We start from the raw sequence: 19,758 nt of genomic DNA on the forward strand, positions 1-19,758 counted from the left end.
CTCCAACCACAGGATGCTGCATTCATGAGCTGAGCTCATCGGGCTTTTCATATAATAACATAATCATCAGAACCAATGTGTTGTGCAGTGATGGTAAAAACGGAGGACTCCATATAAACAACAGTGAAAGCAAAACTTGATTGCACTTGACATTAAATTTATTTTAGCTTTACTATGAACAGAGCAATGTCACTAAAGTGTTGCTTTGTTTTGTTTTGGAGGGCTGTGTGGCCCCTCCATGGACATAAATCTGGAAAAGAAAAGTTTTCTTTATGTCGCTATCAAAGAATCACAAGACAATGTGGTTTAAAAACAAAAGCTTTATATTCAACATACAAATTGTATGCACCAGAAAAATAATACATTTACACTGTTCTCCAAAAAATAGATCTTTAAATAGTTTCTCCAACAATAGCTCAATATACATATTTGACAAATCGTTGATAGAACAATGCCTTGGAGTTCTACTCAAGAGGTTTTGTCCTGAAAGGTCACGTAAAGTGAACGGCATCTATTCAGCCACCCATCGCAAGATTGGATCTTTAGTTTTAAAAAAATCTGAATTTTTTTTTTTTGTACCTCTGCCACAGTTGATGTTTTAAAGATGAGATTGAAAGAGAGAGAGAGAGAGAGATCATGCAAAGGAGAGCCATAAAAATAACTCTTAATATTTACAGGTCAAAATAACGGCTACATAACACGATGCATAGCTTAAATACAGTAGTTTAATACAGCCTGAGTCTTGTGTATGTCCTAACTAGATGCTTTTGACCTGAAAATGAATTAAAAACATGTCACGAAATACAACCGTATAAATAAAATACCTGACAAATTTGAAAATGTTTTAAGGAACCATAAAGAATTTATAAATGTCTTTGAGAGGAGACTGAAAACAGACGTCCACTGATCAGTACTTCCAATTAAAAGAGAACTGCATGCACAGCAACATGAACCACCAAGTGCCAGATCATTCCCTGCCACAATCGAGGGCCTCATTCATGAGGAGTAAACACGATATAACCTTTTTTAGCTCTCTTGTTTCCAGCCCGTAGCTCCTGACATTTATAGCGTACCTCTGTCAGACACCCACACTTACAGACGACTCACGTTTCAAGGGGTACATTAAGGAGCAAGGATTTACTAGTCGCCACCAGACTTCGCTTCCTGCCTGTCTGACTAAACTGAGGGCTAAAAATGTCCTTGACGGACAAATTTCATGAATATTTCATGAATCAGGCCACTTTTTTTTTGTCCTCTAATAATAAAGGTACAGCTAAACTGTGGGGCCAAATGATACACCTTGACAATTTTGTCATGTTTTTAAGCAGACCAGTTCAAAGACTGTGCTCCAGCAAAATGAGGAGCAGGAGAAAGAGAGTATTTGAATAGTGTTCTGGTGAATACTAGTTCCTGAGGCACACCTCAGACCTGATACGCAAACAACATACAGACCTCTACTGATAACATGTTGGATAAGGGGTTTGTCAAAAGATGTAAGCTGTTTTTGCTTGGGGGGGCAGCAGGTCTCAGAGGCAGAGTGGCTGTCTAGCAACCAAAAGGTTGCTGGTTCGATCCTCACTTCCCCCACTGGCCATGTCAAAGTATCCTTGAGCAAGATACTGAACCCCTAATTGCTCCTGATGGCCCTGTGACAGACTGGTGACCTATCCAGGGTGAACCCCGCCTCTCGCTCAGTGTCAGCTGGGATAGACTCCACCCTCCCCCACCCCTGGCGAGCCTTAACGGATAAGAGGTATAGAAAATGGATGGGCAGATGTTTTTGCTCACTAACTGGGACATCATGCTCCCATTACCCTTACCTGGGATCCTGACATGAAAATTCCAGGACGGCCACATTGACACTATTCTGTTCTCAGAATGTTTACTGCAGATGAAAAGGTAAAAGCCATGAATGACAACAGATCTATTTACAACACGTGGAGCATCTCAGAACGTGTGCTGAGTGAATGTGTGGACCAGCAAGCAGATGTTCTGATATTTCTCTGAGTCATTTAGTTCCAGACCACCACAATAACCTCAGTAGCATAGAAACCAGGTGCGTCTGGTAAGAACATTTGCCATCAGGTTGCCTGGACCTCCAGTTGTGCAGAAGTGCTTTGACAAGGTCATCAGGTGCCCCAGGTGACTGGATCCATTACCACCAAAGTTATCTGTGGAGGAGGCAATATTCTCCTCTCTGCACAGAAAAAAACTCAAATATACTGCCGTTCAGTATTACTGTTTCACAGAAACTTCCCCTACTCTGCTACAATACGTTGATCCATCACTGGAGGCTGCGATAAGGCGATTTCAGCAAAGAACCTCCTGGAAGCCCACCAAGGCTCAGTGCTCAGCCCACTGCAATTCTAAAACAACCGTACCACCAGATTACGAGGGAACCAGTTTAACCCAGAACCTCCATAGAGTGCAGAGCATCAAGTTCCTTGGAGTTCAAATCTCAGACAACTCATCTGGTCAAATACGTGTGAGTTGTCAAAGGGACGTGCTGCCGACTTGCACCCAACATATCTAAGGATGCCAGGCTCAGGGTCTATAAATGTTGGTAGATCCTTGATTAATGTTTCGTCTGCTTTGTTTAACATTCTTGAACCTTGATCCCAGAGAATTGTTCTCTCATTTTGCAGTAAACTTGATCTGAAAATGTCCAGTTAAATATCCATGTTATCATTTATAACTTATATAGCAGTCTGACCGAAGAATCTGTGGATTTACTGTGATGAGAGTAAACACTGCAAAGTTCATTTGTACTTCTTTTTTTACTTCATAACAACTGTATAAATAAAAAAAATGTACATGTAGAGTTTTTAAATCACACCTTGTTCACTGCATTCTGCCCGTTCCCTCCGTTCTGTCTGTTCTTCCTCCTGCTGATGTGCTCTTCACTCATCGAAACCTTCCCTCCAATGCCTGGAGCTCTCAGGAGAACTCATGAAAGCTATCAGTATGTCTCAGCGTGATCTTAAGATACTCAAGTGCTGAAGATTTAAATACAGTACAAAGGAATAACGAACCCTGATTATTAACTGTCCTATTTGCTGTTTTTTTTTCTATAAAAAGGAAATTCTTTTAAATCACAGTCCTTGTTTGTGACCTCTAAATTATGAGGAAGGTGTCAACTTTTAGGGAAAAGCACTTGTTTGCCATCCTCCCCAGAGCCAGACAAGAGGATGGACACCCTTCTCTCCTCTGTGTGTGCATTAGGGAGCTGAGACCCACAGAGTCCCGCTGAATGTTAGTTAGCTTAGCGCAATGAATGGTAGTAGATGGGAAATGTTAGCATACCCTAGTCACAAGTCATCATATATATCAGATTCAAGATCTTGGTTCAAAATCAGTCAGGGAAGTTTTGCCAGCAAAGTATCTGACTCTAAAACTACTAATTCTTGTGATTTGAAATTAGTATTTCATAACAAGTGTTATGCGCTATGGTAGTTATATGAATGCAGGCAATGACTGTTTGGGAGAAAAGTGTATCTGATGGCTTTTGACAGAGATATGCTAACACTTCCCCTCCACTAACATTCACTCTGCTAAGCTAACTAGCAGCCAACTGGACCCTGTAGGTCTCAGCTCCTGGCTCTGGAGAGGATGGCAAATGAGCCGATTTCACAAAAAGTTCAATTGTTCCTTTTAACTTTTGAAACTTGTGTTAACTTTTAACTTGTGAAATTGAATCTCTACATTTCAGACAGGGGAGATGCTTGATGTTAGTATCGCTCACGGCAAGTTAAGTTTACCAAGTACTTGTCTGTCTTATCCTTGTCTGCTGGCTTGAATGAAACTGAAATTTTATAAATAAACTGTTCTCCACTTTCTCTTTTGGTCTCTGGCACATTTTGCATGTGCTACAGCAAATACAGGCAAGTAGAGTTAGTAAAAACACATATACAGTATTAATAGTTGTCTTGTTGGCCCCTCTTGTGTACAGAAAGAAAGCTCTTTCCTGTGCTTTGGTGTTCCTGAATACAGGCGGGTGGATGACATCATCCATGTGTCTCTGGGATTTCTAAGTCAGTCTTTGCTCCATTCCAAGCGGGTGGAAGCGTTCCCTGTCCAGCAGCATCGCCCCCAGCTTCTGTAGAAGCCAGGAGTAACAGTGCAGTCCATCAGCCTGCGGTTCTGAAGGACCCATCAGGCTGTAGAAGAAGCGCAGTGGGGCCACAACCCAGTGAGCCAAAAGGTGATCGTCCACAGCAGCATAACAGGATGCCAGTACGCTGTTCACCACTACAGACCCGTGCTGGGTTAGGGGGGCGTATAACCCAGTGCTCCTCTGCTCCTCTACAAAGGTCACGACGGAGAGAGTTGTCCCTTCCCCTTGTGATGTTAGTACACACTGTCCTGGCTGGACCTCACTGGCAAAAACTGTCCTCAGACCTGCTTCCCAGCTTGGCCTGCCTTCGTTTCCAGGGTCCACAAACGGCCCTTTAGCTGTCTCTTCCCACCGAGGCTTCGTCAGTCCAGCAGTGCAGTCTGTGACAAAAACAAGGTGTGCCGCTGTGAGTGTGATATTATGTCCCGTGTTGGTGCTGATGAGGGTGAAGGTCTTTGAGACATTGGGCTGGAGATCCAAAAAGGATAACACCGGGCTGTACAGAAGCGGGCCGCGGCCATCTGCCGACGAGGATGCCAGAACTCGGTCACCGGGTTGAAGGTCACGCATCTGTTTGGTAGCTCCGCCCTCCAGGGTGACCTGAGCATCACCTGGGAAGCAACCCCCTGTTTTGGCTGCCACGGAATGTTCTGGAGAAAGAAAGACATCGTAGCATACTTTTAAAATTCTGTCCTCTCTTTTTTTGTATCACACGTGTAACAGGCGTGATCAGGAGGGACTTCCACTTCAGCCGGCTGCTCGGGGTGACTCAGTGATCTATAACTCCAGGTAGACTTTGACACCGACCGAAGGACAATATTATCTCGGTGGAGCAGTGGTAGATTGTTAACATGAGTATACAATGTTACTGGTGTTCCAACGGTCTTTTCTGTCTGCAAATAGGTCTCTTCACATTCCCAGAACCAACACACGCGCACACACACACAAGCCATGACAAACACACTGATTCTCGGCTTTGGTGTTGGGTTATTACTGACAAAAATCACTGGCTATCCATATATTTGAGAGACAAACCAAAAGATATCAGACAGAGATGTTTCAGGATGATTTTTCCATTGTAGTTTTTAAAGTTATCGTGTATATCGCTAGTGTCTCTTTTGCTGTGCCATGAAGTGTCAACTGCATCGAGTGTTACGTTACATACAATTTCCTACTCTGGAATCTCTGTTTTTCTAGATGTTGTGGTTTGACCTTTGACATGTTTGAGCTGTGCTGACCAATCAAAAAGTATGAGTGAGAAGAAGGAGTATGATTACATAACGGAGTCAGAACATGTATGGAGGTCGAGGGACAGATTATAAAGCCCCTCGGTTTTTTGATTTCTGGCTGCATAAAAGAAATTGGATTTGGTTTATTTCATTTGTTGTGGGCCTTAGATGAAAACCATGAGGTGGGTGGTGTAAATAAAAAAGGGTCATTAAAATAATCAAGACAAAAAAGATTGAAATAATCGTTATTTGATTTCATATCAAGGTTCAAGGTTCAAGGGATCTTTATTATCCCCGAGGGGTAATTTGGTCTGCAGCAGCAGTCATTAAATCGCTCCAGCAGTCATACCTAACAACACTGGCAAGCACAACATAATAGAAAAATAGCGAAAACAAAAACAAGACAAAACAGAAGAAAATAATAACAAATAGCAGCAAAGGCCAGTGATGAATAAAAGTACATCTACTCAGTTAGCAGAGCAATGGCAGCCAGCTTTGTCTGTGGTGGCGAAGTATTTCTTCCTTTAAGGGAGAAGATTATTCTTAGTGCATTCTTACAACTGTGTCATCAACTGCTTGAGGGGAACAAGAGAGTCATCGCACCTGATCAGTATCATTATTTTGCAGATAATCAAGTTGTGCAGAAATGAAAAAGCGGCATCCAGAAATTCAGAGTCTAAAATCTAGATTACATGTGATCGTTCCTGGCTCATTCTGGCTCATTTGATTTTTAAGATTTTATCACTGATCAAATCATTTTATGATCAAGTTTGCAGTTACCAGAGATGCTCGAAGATCTAATCTCACGTTTTAGTGGCCCTCTAAGTGACCCAGTAGTGCCGACAATATAAATACGACTTCTGTGCTTGTTCATTCTATAGCTTCCAAAGTGAGCAGTGTTTCCTCAGAGGCCGGTCAAGTTCGTGGTGAAATCACAGGAATGTGTTTGTGCAATCCGAGAAAAAGGCAAAAGGGTAATTTTCGGAAATAAAACTGTCAAAGGAAACAGTTTTTATCCTTTATATGTATTTGGCTGCTTTTCTGACATTTATGACAGAAGAAACACAACATTAGGTTGTCTGATTGTTTGTTGCAGTCATTCATTTAAACTGCAAAAGATGGTGCAGCTTGTACATTTCATCTTGCCCTCCTAAGGTGGCCCTTTAAGACGCAGTGAGATGAGGTGGTAAGACGAAGTAGTCAGCAAGAGCTAATGGATAACCAGCTGATTGTATCACGGCAGTCAGAGCACGGCCTGAGGTCAGAGAGACAGGAAAGTACACAGACTCATTTAGAAAAGTCCAGTGAAAGGTGAGAACGGGCACAGCACAAGAGAATTAGATACAATAGGGTAAATTCTTTGCAGTGAAGACAAATCTATTTGAAAGAGGAACTTCATCCCCCTTACTCATAAATGTGTGTGTATGTGTGTGTGTCTGTGTGTGCGCACGTGCGTGCGTGCGTGCGTGTGTGTGTGTGTGGCTTGTCTTGAAGCAGCCAAATATTTGTCGAAGGTGTGTGCGTCTGTAAGCACAAGGGCTGCAGAAAAGGAGGTCTGAGACCAGGAGGTGATAAGACCCAGATAAGAGATCTGAGAGAAACCTACTGAAGGAAAAGCAACAGCAAAACAAAGAGAGAGTTAATCATCTGTGGACGGACTGCTAGAATTTAGCTTGGCATCAAATAACTGGTGGTACCAGACATGAGTTCCTAAAATGTCTCAAGGCTTCGAGTAGCCTGAGGTGGAATGTGGTAAGCGATTGTTTGCCGTGAGGTTTTTGGTTTATTTGTGTTTCATCAAGGGATACGCTTCAAATATACAGCCAATATGAAGGTAGTCATGATCTGATTTACCAGTCTTCCTTTTACGATTATTATTTCTGGGCAGAAATAAGCCATTTACATTTCCCCGCCACTGAACAATGTAGAGTTTGTATACATGTTAAAAACAACAAGCTGGGTATTATGTGATCACAAAGACTGATCAAGAAAAGGGAGTGACTACAGCAAAGAGCACAGGTGCGCATCCTGCTCTGATTGGCTCCCAGTGGGCCAGAGATGCTCTCTCTCTCTGTGTCTCTCGCACACACACATACACACACACACACACACACACGTACGTGCGCGCACGCACACACACACACACACACAGGCAGAATGATGATATTGGCACTGAATGAGAAACAAAACCATTAGTGAATCACAGACAGAGGGTCTAGCAACATCCTCATTAGTGTTAATGGCAGCTGGCCACAGACTAAATAGCACACACACACACACACACACACACACACACACACACACACACACACAGCAGCAGCAGCAGCTTGTATCCATGTCTTACCTGACTTGACGCTACAGTGAATGTGGGCTTTGGACTCATAGTAGACCCAGTCAAATCCAGCTTCTACAGCCAGCCGAGCCAGCATGGCGTACTTGTCTCTGTCCCTGTGAAGCAGAACGACAAGATACTTCATTCATTAAACAAAATAATACGAAATGATCTGTAATTTAAAAAAAAGAATTGATGACACAAATTCTACCCAAACATTGGGGAGTAAGCTTCACTGTCCAAGAGTCCATTTCTATTTTGATTTAGCTTCAACTTTTCTTAACACCAGAGTTTTGGTGTAAAGTGATAGACTGTGTTATACCCCCACCTGTCTGACGTGGTGATGTCAACCGCACGCCCCTCATAGTGCAGTGAGTCTTCTGAATGATGGCCGTCCTCATCCCAGCCCTCCGTGACTCTCAGCTTCACCCCGGGCCACATGTTCATTACAGAGATGGCCAGAGAGTTCAACTTGTCTTTACACCGCTGAGGAGACACCAGAGAGAGCAAACGGTTAAAATATTACGTTAATATGAGGTACTGAAGGTGAGAGAGCAGCCTGAGGTCTATCAGCTGCAGAAGGGCAAGGTTGTTGGAAGCTGTGTCCTTGGGATGTTTAATCTATATTCAAGGCCTGTTTGCACAAATGTTTAATTCTGATTTTGACGATCTGGACGGTGAATATTGAGTTTTCCTGTTGATAAAGGAATGAATCCTGGACAATTTTAAGCAGTTTTGATCACTTTTACGCACACGGTGCAGTTGGTGGCAGTTTGCTCGCTGTGCGTAAAGACCGAGTTACCACTGAAACAAAAACGTGAAATTCAACGTGATATGCAACAATAATTTTGGTATTTAGTCCGTTAACTTAGTTTTAAATTGTTTTTGAGACAATTCTAGACGATTTCACCCTCGAACTCGAACAAGGATTTTTTTTACGCATTCCCACGTGTGTCGCCAAATTGATTCACTTCAAAAACTCTTAAGCAAAACGCAGCAAAGCAGCCAAAGGAGCAGCCAAGTATGTCAGGTAGCATGGGGGCAGGAGTCAATGAAATCAAACCTTTGGTTTAACTTTTAACTGACAGCAAACATTCAGCGGACTACTCAGTGAAGCTACCAGCCTGGAGTGATTTAAGTCCCTCACACACATGGATTTACTGCTCTAATTAAAGCGTCACTCCTTCCATATACGACAGTAACAACAGAAGGAACATTCGTCCATCTGTCTCCATGCCTACAGCCATCCACCTCTCTCCTCCTCACCTGGGTCATGAGCCTGTCGGCGCCCGTGTCCTCCTCATCTTTGAAGATTATATCTGTGTTGTAATTCGGCGTCAGTTCTTTAAAGCGCTCGGAGTTGCGCGTTATTTTGCCCTCCGGCCGCCCGCTGGCTCCCAGGGTCTTCTCAGCCACGTTGGGGCTGAACTGCTTGTAGCCTAGCGGGATAAGCTTCTTTGGAAGCCGCCTCTTGCCGTGCCCCCTCCCCGGCCCGCAGCCCTCCGTGGCAGGTGCGAGGAGGAGGATCGAGGCACACAGAGAGGCGGTGAGAAGGAGGAAGGAGATCCGCATCGCCCCAGGGGGAGGGAGGACTCTCCCGAGGGAGAGAGAGATGTCTTCAGTACCTCTCCGGTTCAGTTCCCGACTCCATGGTCGGTGACTGCTGCAACATCTCGTCCGAAAAATCTCGGATAAGAGGAGCTCATTCACTGGCTCATCTGCACCGGGGCACCATGAGGACACCAAAAAGTTTATAGCGGCTCCGAAACGAACCCAAATTGAGACAGTTTGCTTCCTCCGCCTTACAGAACCGACCGTAAGTGTGCAGGCTGTAAAGTCCGTGTATTTAAACAAACAGGTTCAAAGTCGATTTAGTGGGTGAGAGAGTCAGAGAGAGAGAGAGAGCAAGAGAGAGAGAGAGAGTGAGAGCGAGAGAGAGAGAGAGAGAGAGAGAGCGGTTACTGATATCCAAGTGGCAGTGTTGTGGTTTCTCTCCCTCTCTGGCTTTAGCTCTGGGAAACTGTCACAACATCAGCCACTTTCGCCTGCAGTTGACTTGCGTCTCTCTCTCTCTCTGCATTGAAGGCTTCTCCTCCTCGTATGCCGCCGGCGTGCAACAAGACTGCAGGTTTCCAGCTGAATTGAAAGAACTTGAGTGATCCAAAACGATCTGTTGCCACTTCAGACCGCACCCTGCCAGTCCTGCCCTCCTCTCTCTCTCTCTCTCCCTCTCTCTCTCTCTCTCTCTCTTTCTCTCTCCTTCTCCTTCTCTCCCTATGTCCCTGCTTTGCCACCCACCCCGCCCCTCCTGGGCACAGGGCGCAGTGGAGAGTCCTGTCCACACACACTGTACTACTGGCAGGCACGCACGCAGCAAACACAGGCTTTGCCCTTTATTGCTGCCACTTCACATTTCCAGTTGTTGTTACTGTGCCCTTGACAGCCATGTGTTTATGCCCCCCTTTCAGTCTGTTTTAAACTGTAAACAACAGGCAATCAATTAAACCAATCAATTTCCTGGAGAATGCGCCCCCCCCCCCCCCCACACACACACACACACACTACTGCTTTACAAAATCAAACAAGCTCAAGGGTCATTAGTTAACTGGCCGCCTAGTTTGGTTGATTGACTGGGTAATAGGATCCTGTACTAGCTGAGTAACAGACAGTGTGTCTGGTGGACTATTGGTGATTGACAAACAAGATTGTTTACTTGCTTACTTGTAAAGATTGTCTGGCTGCCTGAACAAACGCTTCTCCGAAATGAATGCACACAATCATCCTAATTAATCAACTAGATTACCTGCTAGTGTGTTAAAATTCACAAATTACATTAATAACATTTGCTGTCTGGCTCCGATCGCTGCTGGCGGTGTGTGGCATACACACACTTTTTAACACCAGCAAACCCAGCTCCTCGGAATTAGCTCTTCAAATATTTGCCTGCAGAAAATCAGTGGTCTCACCCCTGTTTCTCAGTGCAGCCTCCTTTGAATGAGCTGAACTGTACAAGGCTGCAGGTTTACACAATTTATGTTTTATTATTTGCGAGTGTAAATACCATAAAGTATTTTTGCTGCACCGCGGCTTTTCATGTCTCTTGGTGGAACGGAGAAAAGCAAAGAGAGAGATTCGCACACGGCAAACAGCCATCTATAACTGTGTTTACCTTGAAGCTGAAATAGAGCGTCGACTGACACTTGTGTAAATTCATTAGGACTCGCCTGGTGGAAATATACGAGCCAGTTAAGAGAAATCAAAGTTTGTCATAATGGTGGCAGTGTTTTCCCCAATTTTTCTCCATCTTTCTAAAGTGGAAAGGTTCTGATAATCAAGTTTCAACTCATCTTAAGTACAAAATTTATTGATTTTTAAGCAGAGGAGACGGATTTAGCTTAGCACCAGTAAGCCAGTTAGGGAGCAACTAGTTTAGCTCTGTCCAAAGCAACTAGCAACACTAAAGCTTTATGATTAATATGTGATACATTTGGGACTACATTTTCAGGAGCTAACCTGCCAGGTTATTTCTTAGCCAGGTGCGGTAACTTCCTGGAGTCTGGTTGCCAGGCAACCTCTCTGTGATGATGAGACTCCAGGAAGTCACTCAGGCTGATGGTCGTCCCAGAGAACAACTCGTCATTTTTCCATGTTAAGAGACTTGTACATTATACATTATAAATGAATGATGCGGTGTTTGGACTGAGCCATTCCACCTCGATGCAGTATTTGTACTATACCACAACTTAAATGTAGTTCATATTAATAATACTGGCATGAGAGCTGTTTATACTTTATGGTGCAACTCTGCAAGAGAAGATAATAAGCACATTTCCAAAAAATTTAATTTTTTTTTTTCCAGAATGGTTGGCTGGAACTCTTGAGACATGAGAACCCTCCTGCATCTGTGTAAGCTCCCGACCATTCACACTATCAAACAACTAAACCTGAAACGGTCCATTTAGTGCACTTTCACAGCTTATTTTATCCCAATTGTGGTACAATTTATTTGGGCTCTTGTGAAAACAGTAATCATACTCAACAACTGGTTCAAGACTCGGTCCGTAGCTCTGTTCCGTTGCAGTGAGAGCACAATCTGAACCTGATCCAACCCAGTTGCAGGACAGGAACCAAAATGCAGAGGATTGTGGGCTGTGTGTGCGTGGCATTTGTTGAGAGGTAAAAAGAAGAAAAAAAAAAGACAGGTACCCTGACAGGGATCGAATTGACAGGTGTTTGCGAAACATCTGGATCAAAGAGTTTACATTTTCCAATTCTTCATTTTAGACCAATAAAAAAGAATTTAGGCTCTTTTCCTTCATGCATCACCCAGAGACATTTTATCGTTGTTATTATTATGTTATTATTAATAATAATAATTTCAATTAAATTCTGACCATAAATGAACAAAAGTTGTCAAAGTACTCTTGGAACACAATTTCAAGTTATCATAACCCACGTCACATGTGACGCTCGAGTTGCCTTTCTCCATAGATTCGCATCTCTCTGTGCTCCCGACAGCAGAAATCTATACGCCAATGTGTGAGTATATCCACATTTGCACAAACATATGTTTTCCTGTAACTATCAACATTTTGTGTGTGTGTGTGTGTGTGTGTGTGTGTGTGTGTGTGTGTGTGTGTGTGTGTGTGTGTGTGTGTGTGTGTGTCATCCTTCCTTTGAAGATCATAAATACAGGCGTGGCTCCAGGCAGGCCCGCTGCCTATTCAACGTGGCTGTCAACAATGCTTCAGAAGTGGTCATATTTTCTCATCCATCCATCCCTCCCTTCATCCATCCATCTTTGAGTTCTCCCTTGCCTCAAGAAAGGACACCATGGCCTTTCAAGCAGGCAACAGTCGGATCAGACCAAACCCGAGTGCAGTTTGCCCCCCCCCCCCTTTACTATTCATCAACCTGTCACTGTCTCTGTCTTACACGGATCCTGTCAGCCTCCTTCAGTAATTCTGCAATGTACTGCAATGAGCGACTCACAAACACACACACCACACATATGCACACGTACATATCCAGGCATGTGTGGCACAGTACAGACTCACATGGTCACACACACCAGGCCAGCCGACAACCCAACCGAGCATCATTTTCTCGCTCATTGATGTTTGTTAAAGTTATTAATTTTCTCTTTCAAATAAGAGGCTACGGTAGCAGGACAGAGAGAGATGGGTGCCAGCCCTGGAATCTCTCTCTCTCTCTCTCTCTCTCTCTCTCTCTCTCTCCACTTTTATCTACTGTCACTGGGGCTGTATGAGTCCACAGCACAGGGCCTTTACATGGGCACCGGGGTTACCCACGCATACCCAGGCTTCTAACCAACAAAGGCTCTGAGTGGGGCAAAAGGCGGAGAAAAATGAAGGGAAATGATGAAAGCATATGCTAAGAGGGAGATAAAGAGAAAGAGATGGATGTCAAAGAAAATCATAGAAAGATAATGAGGGAGGGTGTGAAAGGAGGACACATTGGGATGCAACTTTGGAAGTCGTGGGCTGCACCAGAGAGAGAGTGGATAAAAGGCACATTAACTGGTAAACAAGCGAGTTTGTGTTGTTTTGCAGTCAGTGGGAGTTAGCGTGTTTGTGGCTTGTGGTGGTTTGCTGTAATGGGGGTTAAAGGACGTTATGCTCAAGGTAACGGCAGCTGGTGGCTAAAACCACCATCCCTCTTCTTCCTCCTCCTCCTTCTTCTGTCCCTTCACACACTCCAGCGTCCAACCCCAGACCACAATAAACACCTAAAACTTTGTCTTTATACACAAGGCTTCTAAGTATCCGAGTGGTTCTTGTCTGAGATCTCGTAAGTCTTAATCTTTCAAGACAAGTGGATAAAACCTGACCGGATGCCTCTCCAAATGTACAGCTCTTAACCGTGGCCTTCACACATTTGGCCATACATTTTTGGCGGTGAGTGCTACTTGGCCAGTGAGAGCCGTTTTGGAGCTAAGCCGGATGTCAGCCAGGGAAAACCACAATGACCAAATCTGTCTATCAATGGCTGAGAGTGGCACCAATGCCAATGTTGCTTAAGGCCAGTTCAGTGCAGTGTGTTTGGTCAGAGGGTAGACTGAAGGAAAATAAAAGCAGGATGATATAAAAGTGGAGTACAGGCTAAATGTATCTTGGAGTTAGCGGGTAAGGCTAGCCACCGCATGGCTAAAGCAAACAAAGAGCTGCCCAAGGGACTGAAGTTCACTGTGCTGTGATACAAAGCGCGGAGAGACGGAAGCATGCTCATACACAAGCACGCAGGTGGCCACAGGCCCTATAAGTTAAGCATTCATGCATGTCTACAAAACTGCAAACATCGTGTTATACAACCATACACACACATACATGAAGACAGATTCACACTGTTTCTCATAATGTTTCCCAGGAATTAATACAGATTCGGTTTCCTATGAGACACCAAACTTTTGCTGGAACTAATAAAAAGCAAAACTCAACGCTGCTACTCCAAAAATGCACTTGAATAGTGAATTTATTAATTAATAGGTTTTCAAAAGTCTACTTAAGGGGCCAAGTTTTAAAATAAGAGAGTCGAGTGCTGAGTAAGACTTGTGCTTGTAAGATTGGAGACTTTGTTGAAGAGTCAAATTTGTATGAAGTGTCCTAATAACAAGTCCAGTAGTTGGGTGATGCCAATAATAATGTAGTCAGTGCTCCTGCTGTACTCTCTCCATGTCAAATGGGGTTTTCTCCCTTGCTCCAGCTCTCTCTCTCTTTCTCTCTCTTTCTCTCTCTTTCGCTCTCTCTCTCTCTCTCACTCTCTCTCTCTCTCCTGAGTGTGTGCCACATCTGTGGGCTCTGTGGTGATGTTTCTCTGCTCAGAATGGATTCACCAGCTCAAAAACGTCCTTATTATATTTATATTTTACTACACCACTAGGAAAGCCATGCCAGCTGGGCTGCAGAACTTTGGGCAGAAAGAGGGAGAGAAAGCAAAGGGGGGGGGGGTGAGAAAGAGAGAGGGGCGTGATGAAAGCTGGAGGAAAACAGAATGACACAAACAACAAAAAAGAAAGGAAAGAGAACAACTGACAGTATAAAAAAAGGTGAAGAGTGAAGATACAAAAGGGAGATGTGGAACAGAGAGGAGGATGGACGGAGGTTGAGTGGGAACCCTGAAATAGGCTGTGACAATATGATTACCCTGAGTGCTCAACGGTAAACACAGAAATGGGACATGTTGAGTCAAGTCACAGTGCTCGTACACACAGACCCTCACATGTGTATGCGCACACACACACACACACACACACACACACAGGCACACTCACACGCATATGCACACACACGCGAATGGAGACATAACCAGAGAAAAGCAACAGTGACCTCTGATGATTGGAGCTGTAGGAAGGAAGGAGGGACGTGGCTTTGGGAGAATTGAGAGAGAGAGAAAGAGAAAGAGGAGGTCAGGAAAGGGTAGTGGGATGAGAGGAGATTTTGATGAAAGAGGTGCAAGGTTCTAGTCACAAAGGGAGGGTGTGGAGACAGGGAGGGGGTATGAGGGAAGAACATACGAAGACTTTGGGAATTTAATTACTGTCTCTGAGATCCAATTCAGGAAAGGATTTTTATTACATGACATTACATTAATTTGACAGATGTTTTTGTCCACAATTATTTACATTGGTCAGTCGTTGTGCATATGTCCAAGGACACAGCTTGATGAATACCATCCCACACACAAACGCAGATGCAGGAGACCAAAACCATGGCAGCCACCTCTGGCCCAAACTGGCCTTAACGTCAACAATGGAAAAACCAAGATCCTCAAGGTTAACGCAACAAGCGCCGAGCCAGTTTGACTGTGAGGCAAACGCCTCAATGAGATGGATGCCTTTACCTATCCAGGCAATGTCATTGATTTCGTGGCCGGTATCAGAGCTTCCATGCAGATGAGGAACATCTGGAGCTCTATCAGGCACTGAAGACCGAGGTCAGAATCTGACAGATGGGTCTGAGACATGGAGGACAACTGGTGTGAGACCGTTGTCATCATGTGTGTACATAGAATCCTCCTCATCCATTGGCAAAATATTAAAACAACCAACCAGAGGCTGGCAGAGTAGGAGATGGATAGGATACACTCTCCACAAACCTCCGGCTAGCATCACGAGGCCAACTATGACCTGGAAGCTCCAAGGCAAAGGGAAGAGGGGATGGCCAAGAAACACATGGCGTCAGGACCTGGGGACAGACACATCATCAGAAGCTTGGACACAGAGCAAGTTGAGATGTGGACCCTTGGCGCCGGCTCCTGTGGAGGTAGGCTTAAAGTAAAAAAAAAAAAAAAAAAAGATTATGTGAGCATCAGGGCAACCAGTTAGGAAGAGTGTTGCACTCTGGATGTCCAAGACTGGACTTAACGTTCCAGCATTTGCTGACAACAAAGACCAAAACCAGGTTGATTGCTGTATACAATTAGTTCCCCTCCCCATTTACCTCCGAGAACACCAGTCCAGGCTGAGCCTTAGGTGATGCTGAACATCCTCTTTGAGACGACAAGAACCGACAATAATTGCAGGGTGTCGTCAACAGAGAAGTGGTCAGAAAACAGAGTGGAGACTGCAACAGACAGCCTATACAGGCTGGGGAGGAAGATCAGGTGGTTGACAGCTCGCTCCAGCACACACGGAGCCACTTCAGGTGGGTCCCCCTCTCCTCTTGCCTCAGTAGTCTAGTCCAGATCAAATAACTGAGATCTCTCCTCCTGTCGGCCCATATAAGAACCAGAAGCCCCCTGGGTGCACCAGATCAGCCTCTGCCACCGTCCCCACTAGTGAAACTGAAGTTCATCCAGGAACAATCTGACCTTGTGCTCCTGTTCTATGACATAAATTTAATCAGTGATTCTTTGTATCTGTAAATAATTCTCTCCTAGTTTAAAGATCACGGCCATCAAGTTGATAAAGACAGCACTGAGAGAGCCCACACCCTTGAATGCAGAACATGTACATAGAATTATTAAAATCAGTTCCTAAAACAAAAATAGGTCACCACTTTAATGAAAATATGCTCATATTTTTCAAAGGTAATGAACTTTTCATTGAAATAGGACCAAACATAGATCCAGAATGCAATCAAGGTGATTTCCAGATGCCAAAATGTCCTCCTGTCAACCCTTTCACGCAAACTCAAGGAGTTTGTTGAAGATTTGTGTTTGACACACAGCTTTATTCTGCCAGTCGCCTGGAAAAGACTTCAGTATCCAGGATTTGATTGTAACTGCCTCCAGGAGTTAATCAGCTGGTCCTTGTGACTCAACCTCTGTTTCCATCAAATTTCACCAAAAATTATCAATTAATTTTTCAGGTTTCACTCACACACACACACACACAAACACACACACACACACACACACACATACATCCTTGTAGTCATATCTTTGTTAGGACTTTCATTGGCGTAAGGCACAGGTGTCAAACTGATCCAGTAAAGGGCCGTGTGGCTGCAGGTTTTCATTCCAACCCAGCAAAAACAACACCTGAATCTACTTAAATCAATCAAGCTGTGTCCACACAGCTCATTTGTTGGATCAGGTGTTGCTTTTGCTTGGTTGGAATGAAAACCTGCAGCCACACGGCCCTTTACTGGATCAGTTTGACACCCCTGGCCGTAATGCATTCCCTCGCCACTGACCCTAAACATAACCATCTCAACTGACTGCCTGACCTGAACCTTGACCCTAAACCTAACCAGAGCCTAACTCTAACCTCGACCCTAAAACCAAGTCTTGACGTTCAAATGGCACTCTGAGGATGAGAGGACCGGGTAACCTGTCCTCACTTTCCAAAGATGTCCTCACTCTGTTGGTTAAATACTTATTCAAGTCCTCATTATGTGGCAAGTAGAAGACCACACAGACACCACACACCACCTCCTTGGGGGAGGTAAAGGTACTGACAGATATAATATTTGAAAATCTACTACCGTCATTGTGTTATTAAATTAAAAAAACATGTTTGATGTGTAGTTTTTGAGGTAACACGTAAGATAGATGTTCTCTTGGTCATTTACATTGAAATTATGGTTAACACGCAGCTATTAAGCAACAATATCAGTCCAAATTGAGCCAAGTCACACTATGTGAAAGCTTATCTATGCCTGATCATACAAGATTTTGCTCAAAAAACAAAGTCACATTTACCACCCATCACTTGCTTCACAGAATTTATAGAATTCAGCATAAGTTTCATGTTCCCATGAGTCAAATAGCTACTGGAATGGAACAACTACTACTGAGGAAGGAAATCAGCTCATTGAAACAATTTTATTGAATAAGCTGCAGAGTTAACCCCGATTGTTATCAAAAGGAAGCGATACCGGCTACTCCCAATAAAACTACAATAGCCACAGTGTCCACAGTGAGAGTAAGGCAGATTAAGGGAGAGTTAATGCTTCACTTGTTTTCAGCAGCACAATCCCACTTAATCGTATAAATGCATCCACGTCTGTACAGTATTACAAAGGGAAATCTGGCTGGTGGGCTGTTTCCAGGACATCAGCATCACCTTTTCCCAGCCTAGGATTAAAATAGCAACTCTTCAATAATAAGATCCTTTTTTAAAATTATTATTATTTTTTGTGTGTGTGTGTGTGTGTTTATTTCGCTGTAATTATGAGACTTCAAGTTGCAGAAATTCCCTGATCTATCAATTTGTCACTTAAAAAAAAAAAAGAATCGCCGACTGCTTTGACGATCGATTGATTGGTTCTTGTTTTTTTGTTTTTTTCAATCAAAAATGTCAAACATCTTGTTCCAGACTCCTTAATATGGCACAGAATGACGAGAGTGTTTTGGCGTTTTGGACTGTTGAATTAACAAAAGAGGCAATCTGAACATGTCTTTGGGCTTTGTGGAACCGGCGATCACTTTAATTTTTCTATTTTTAACATTTTAATAGACTTAAAATCCATTAATCAGTGATTAAAACAGATGTTAGTTGCAGACTTTTTGTACGTAAAGAAGAAACTGAGCACAAAGAAATTTTTTAAATGACACAAAAAGGACTTATGACCAAAAATGGCTAATAATCCAAGTCCAGGCACTGACGGATGGATGACAAATATACAAGCCTTTTATTGAGTGGGCCACAATCACCGAAGGACAACAACTGCTGTTGGGTTGCACATTCTGAGGCACATTTTTCTGGTCACAAGTCCTCCTTTTTTGTTCTAATATACCCTTCCATGAGCACCGGTGGTTTGAGGGATACCAGTAGCGCTCCTGCTCTCTCTCTCTCTCTTAAAAAAACAAAAAAATTAGACACGTTTGCGGATCAAAATGCATCCGTCCGTTACCAAATGTCAGCAGGATCATGAAAAAAAAAAAGAGTTGTGAGGACAAAAGAGAAACATGGACAAAGATAGAAACAAAAAAAAAAAGGGAGAGATGAAGAGAACAGAGATAAAGACCGCAAGAAAGTGAAAGAATAAAGAAAGTGAGACAGCAAATAAGAGGGATGGACGGCTTGAAGACTGGTACTGATCAGTAGCTCTTTCTGTGATGCGGCTTCAAGCTTCCAGCACACCGATTGGTCAACTGCCTAACTCGGAACATGCGTTCCCACAATCCCTCAACACCACTTCAATCCCACCACACTGGTTCACCACTCTGTGGCTCAAAACAGTGCCTGCTGGAATGGGCACCATATCAATAAATTCATTACACATTTATACTCAAATATTTATACTGCAGCAGTGTGTTTTGCACAGAGATGGTATTTATAGTTTGTGTGTTTGTATGTGTCCATGTGTACTCATATTTATAGCATGGTGTCACATCGTAGATCTATGCTGCGGTGAGACAGCTGTCTGGGGGGGGTAGTCTTTGGGCGGGGGGGGGGCTGGGTGGGGGTGTACGCAACGGAATAAAGATGTTAACAGACATGTATAGTTGATGGGAAGAGAGGAAATTCACTTGGACCTGAGAGAAAGAGAAGAAAACGTTCAAGAGCGAAAACAGCAAACGACAGATTTTTTTTTTTTAAATCAACAACAACAAAAAACACCCAGGAAAATGCGACAGGTTGAAAAACACCAGGAAAAACGCAAGAGCAAATGATA

At 43.6% G+C, this 19,758-nt stretch overlaps 1 protein-coding gene and 1 long non-coding RNA gene across 2 annotated transcripts; one reads left to right on the plus strand and one right to left on the minus strand.

Annotated features, from left to right (window-relative positions):
- Positions 1 to 176: 176 nt before the first annotated feature.
- Positions 177 to 9,481, minus strand: LOC147251934 (indian hedgehog B protein-like). The gene is made up of 4 exons (XM_086219955.1): positions 8,942 to 9,481; positions 8,004 to 8,161; positions 7,688 to 7,791; positions 177 to 4,764 (listed from the first exon to the last, which is right to left on the minus strand). The coding sequence occupies exons 1-4, from the start codon at positions 9,245 to 9,247 to the stop codon at positions 4,028 to 4,030; spliced, it is 1,305 nt and encodes a 434-aa protein (XP_086076081.1). The 5' UTR covers positions 9,248 to 9,481; the 3' UTR covers positions 177 to 4,027.
- On the plus strand, positions 9,455 to 12,374 carry LOC147251935 (uncharacterized). The gene is made up of 4 exons (XR_015118715.1): positions 9,455 to 9,491; positions 11,535 to 11,581; positions 12,167 to 12,214; positions 12,358 to 12,374. It is a non-coding gene; the product is annotated as an uncharacterized LOC147251935 (long non-coding RNA).
- Positions 12,375 to 19,758: the final 7,384 nt, after the last annotated feature.

The sequence above is a fragment of the Aulostomus chinensis genome, chromosome 12 (genome assembly GCF_037954235.1).
Source record: "Aulostomus chinensis isolate RoL2024-O1b breed Wild chromosome 12, RoL_Achi_v1.0, whole genome shotgun sequence".
Lineage (NCBI taxonomy): Eukaryota > Metazoa > Chordata > Actinopteri > Syngnathiformes > Aulostomidae > Aulostomus > Aulostomus chinensis.

Coding starts and splice junctions, on each gene's coding strand:
- LOC147251934 (XM_086219955.1), bottom strand. CDS start 9,247: ATGCGGATCTCCTTCCTCCTTCTCACCGCCTCTCTGTGTGCCTCGATC. Junction 8,162..8,941: donor CCGACAGGCTCATGACCCAG/GTGAGGAGGAGA, acceptor GTGTCTCCTCAG/CGGTGTAAAGACAAGTTGAA. Junction 7,792..8,003: donor GACATCACCACGTCAGACAG/GTGGGGGTATAA, acceptor TCTGCTTCACAG/GGACAGAGACAAGTACGCCA.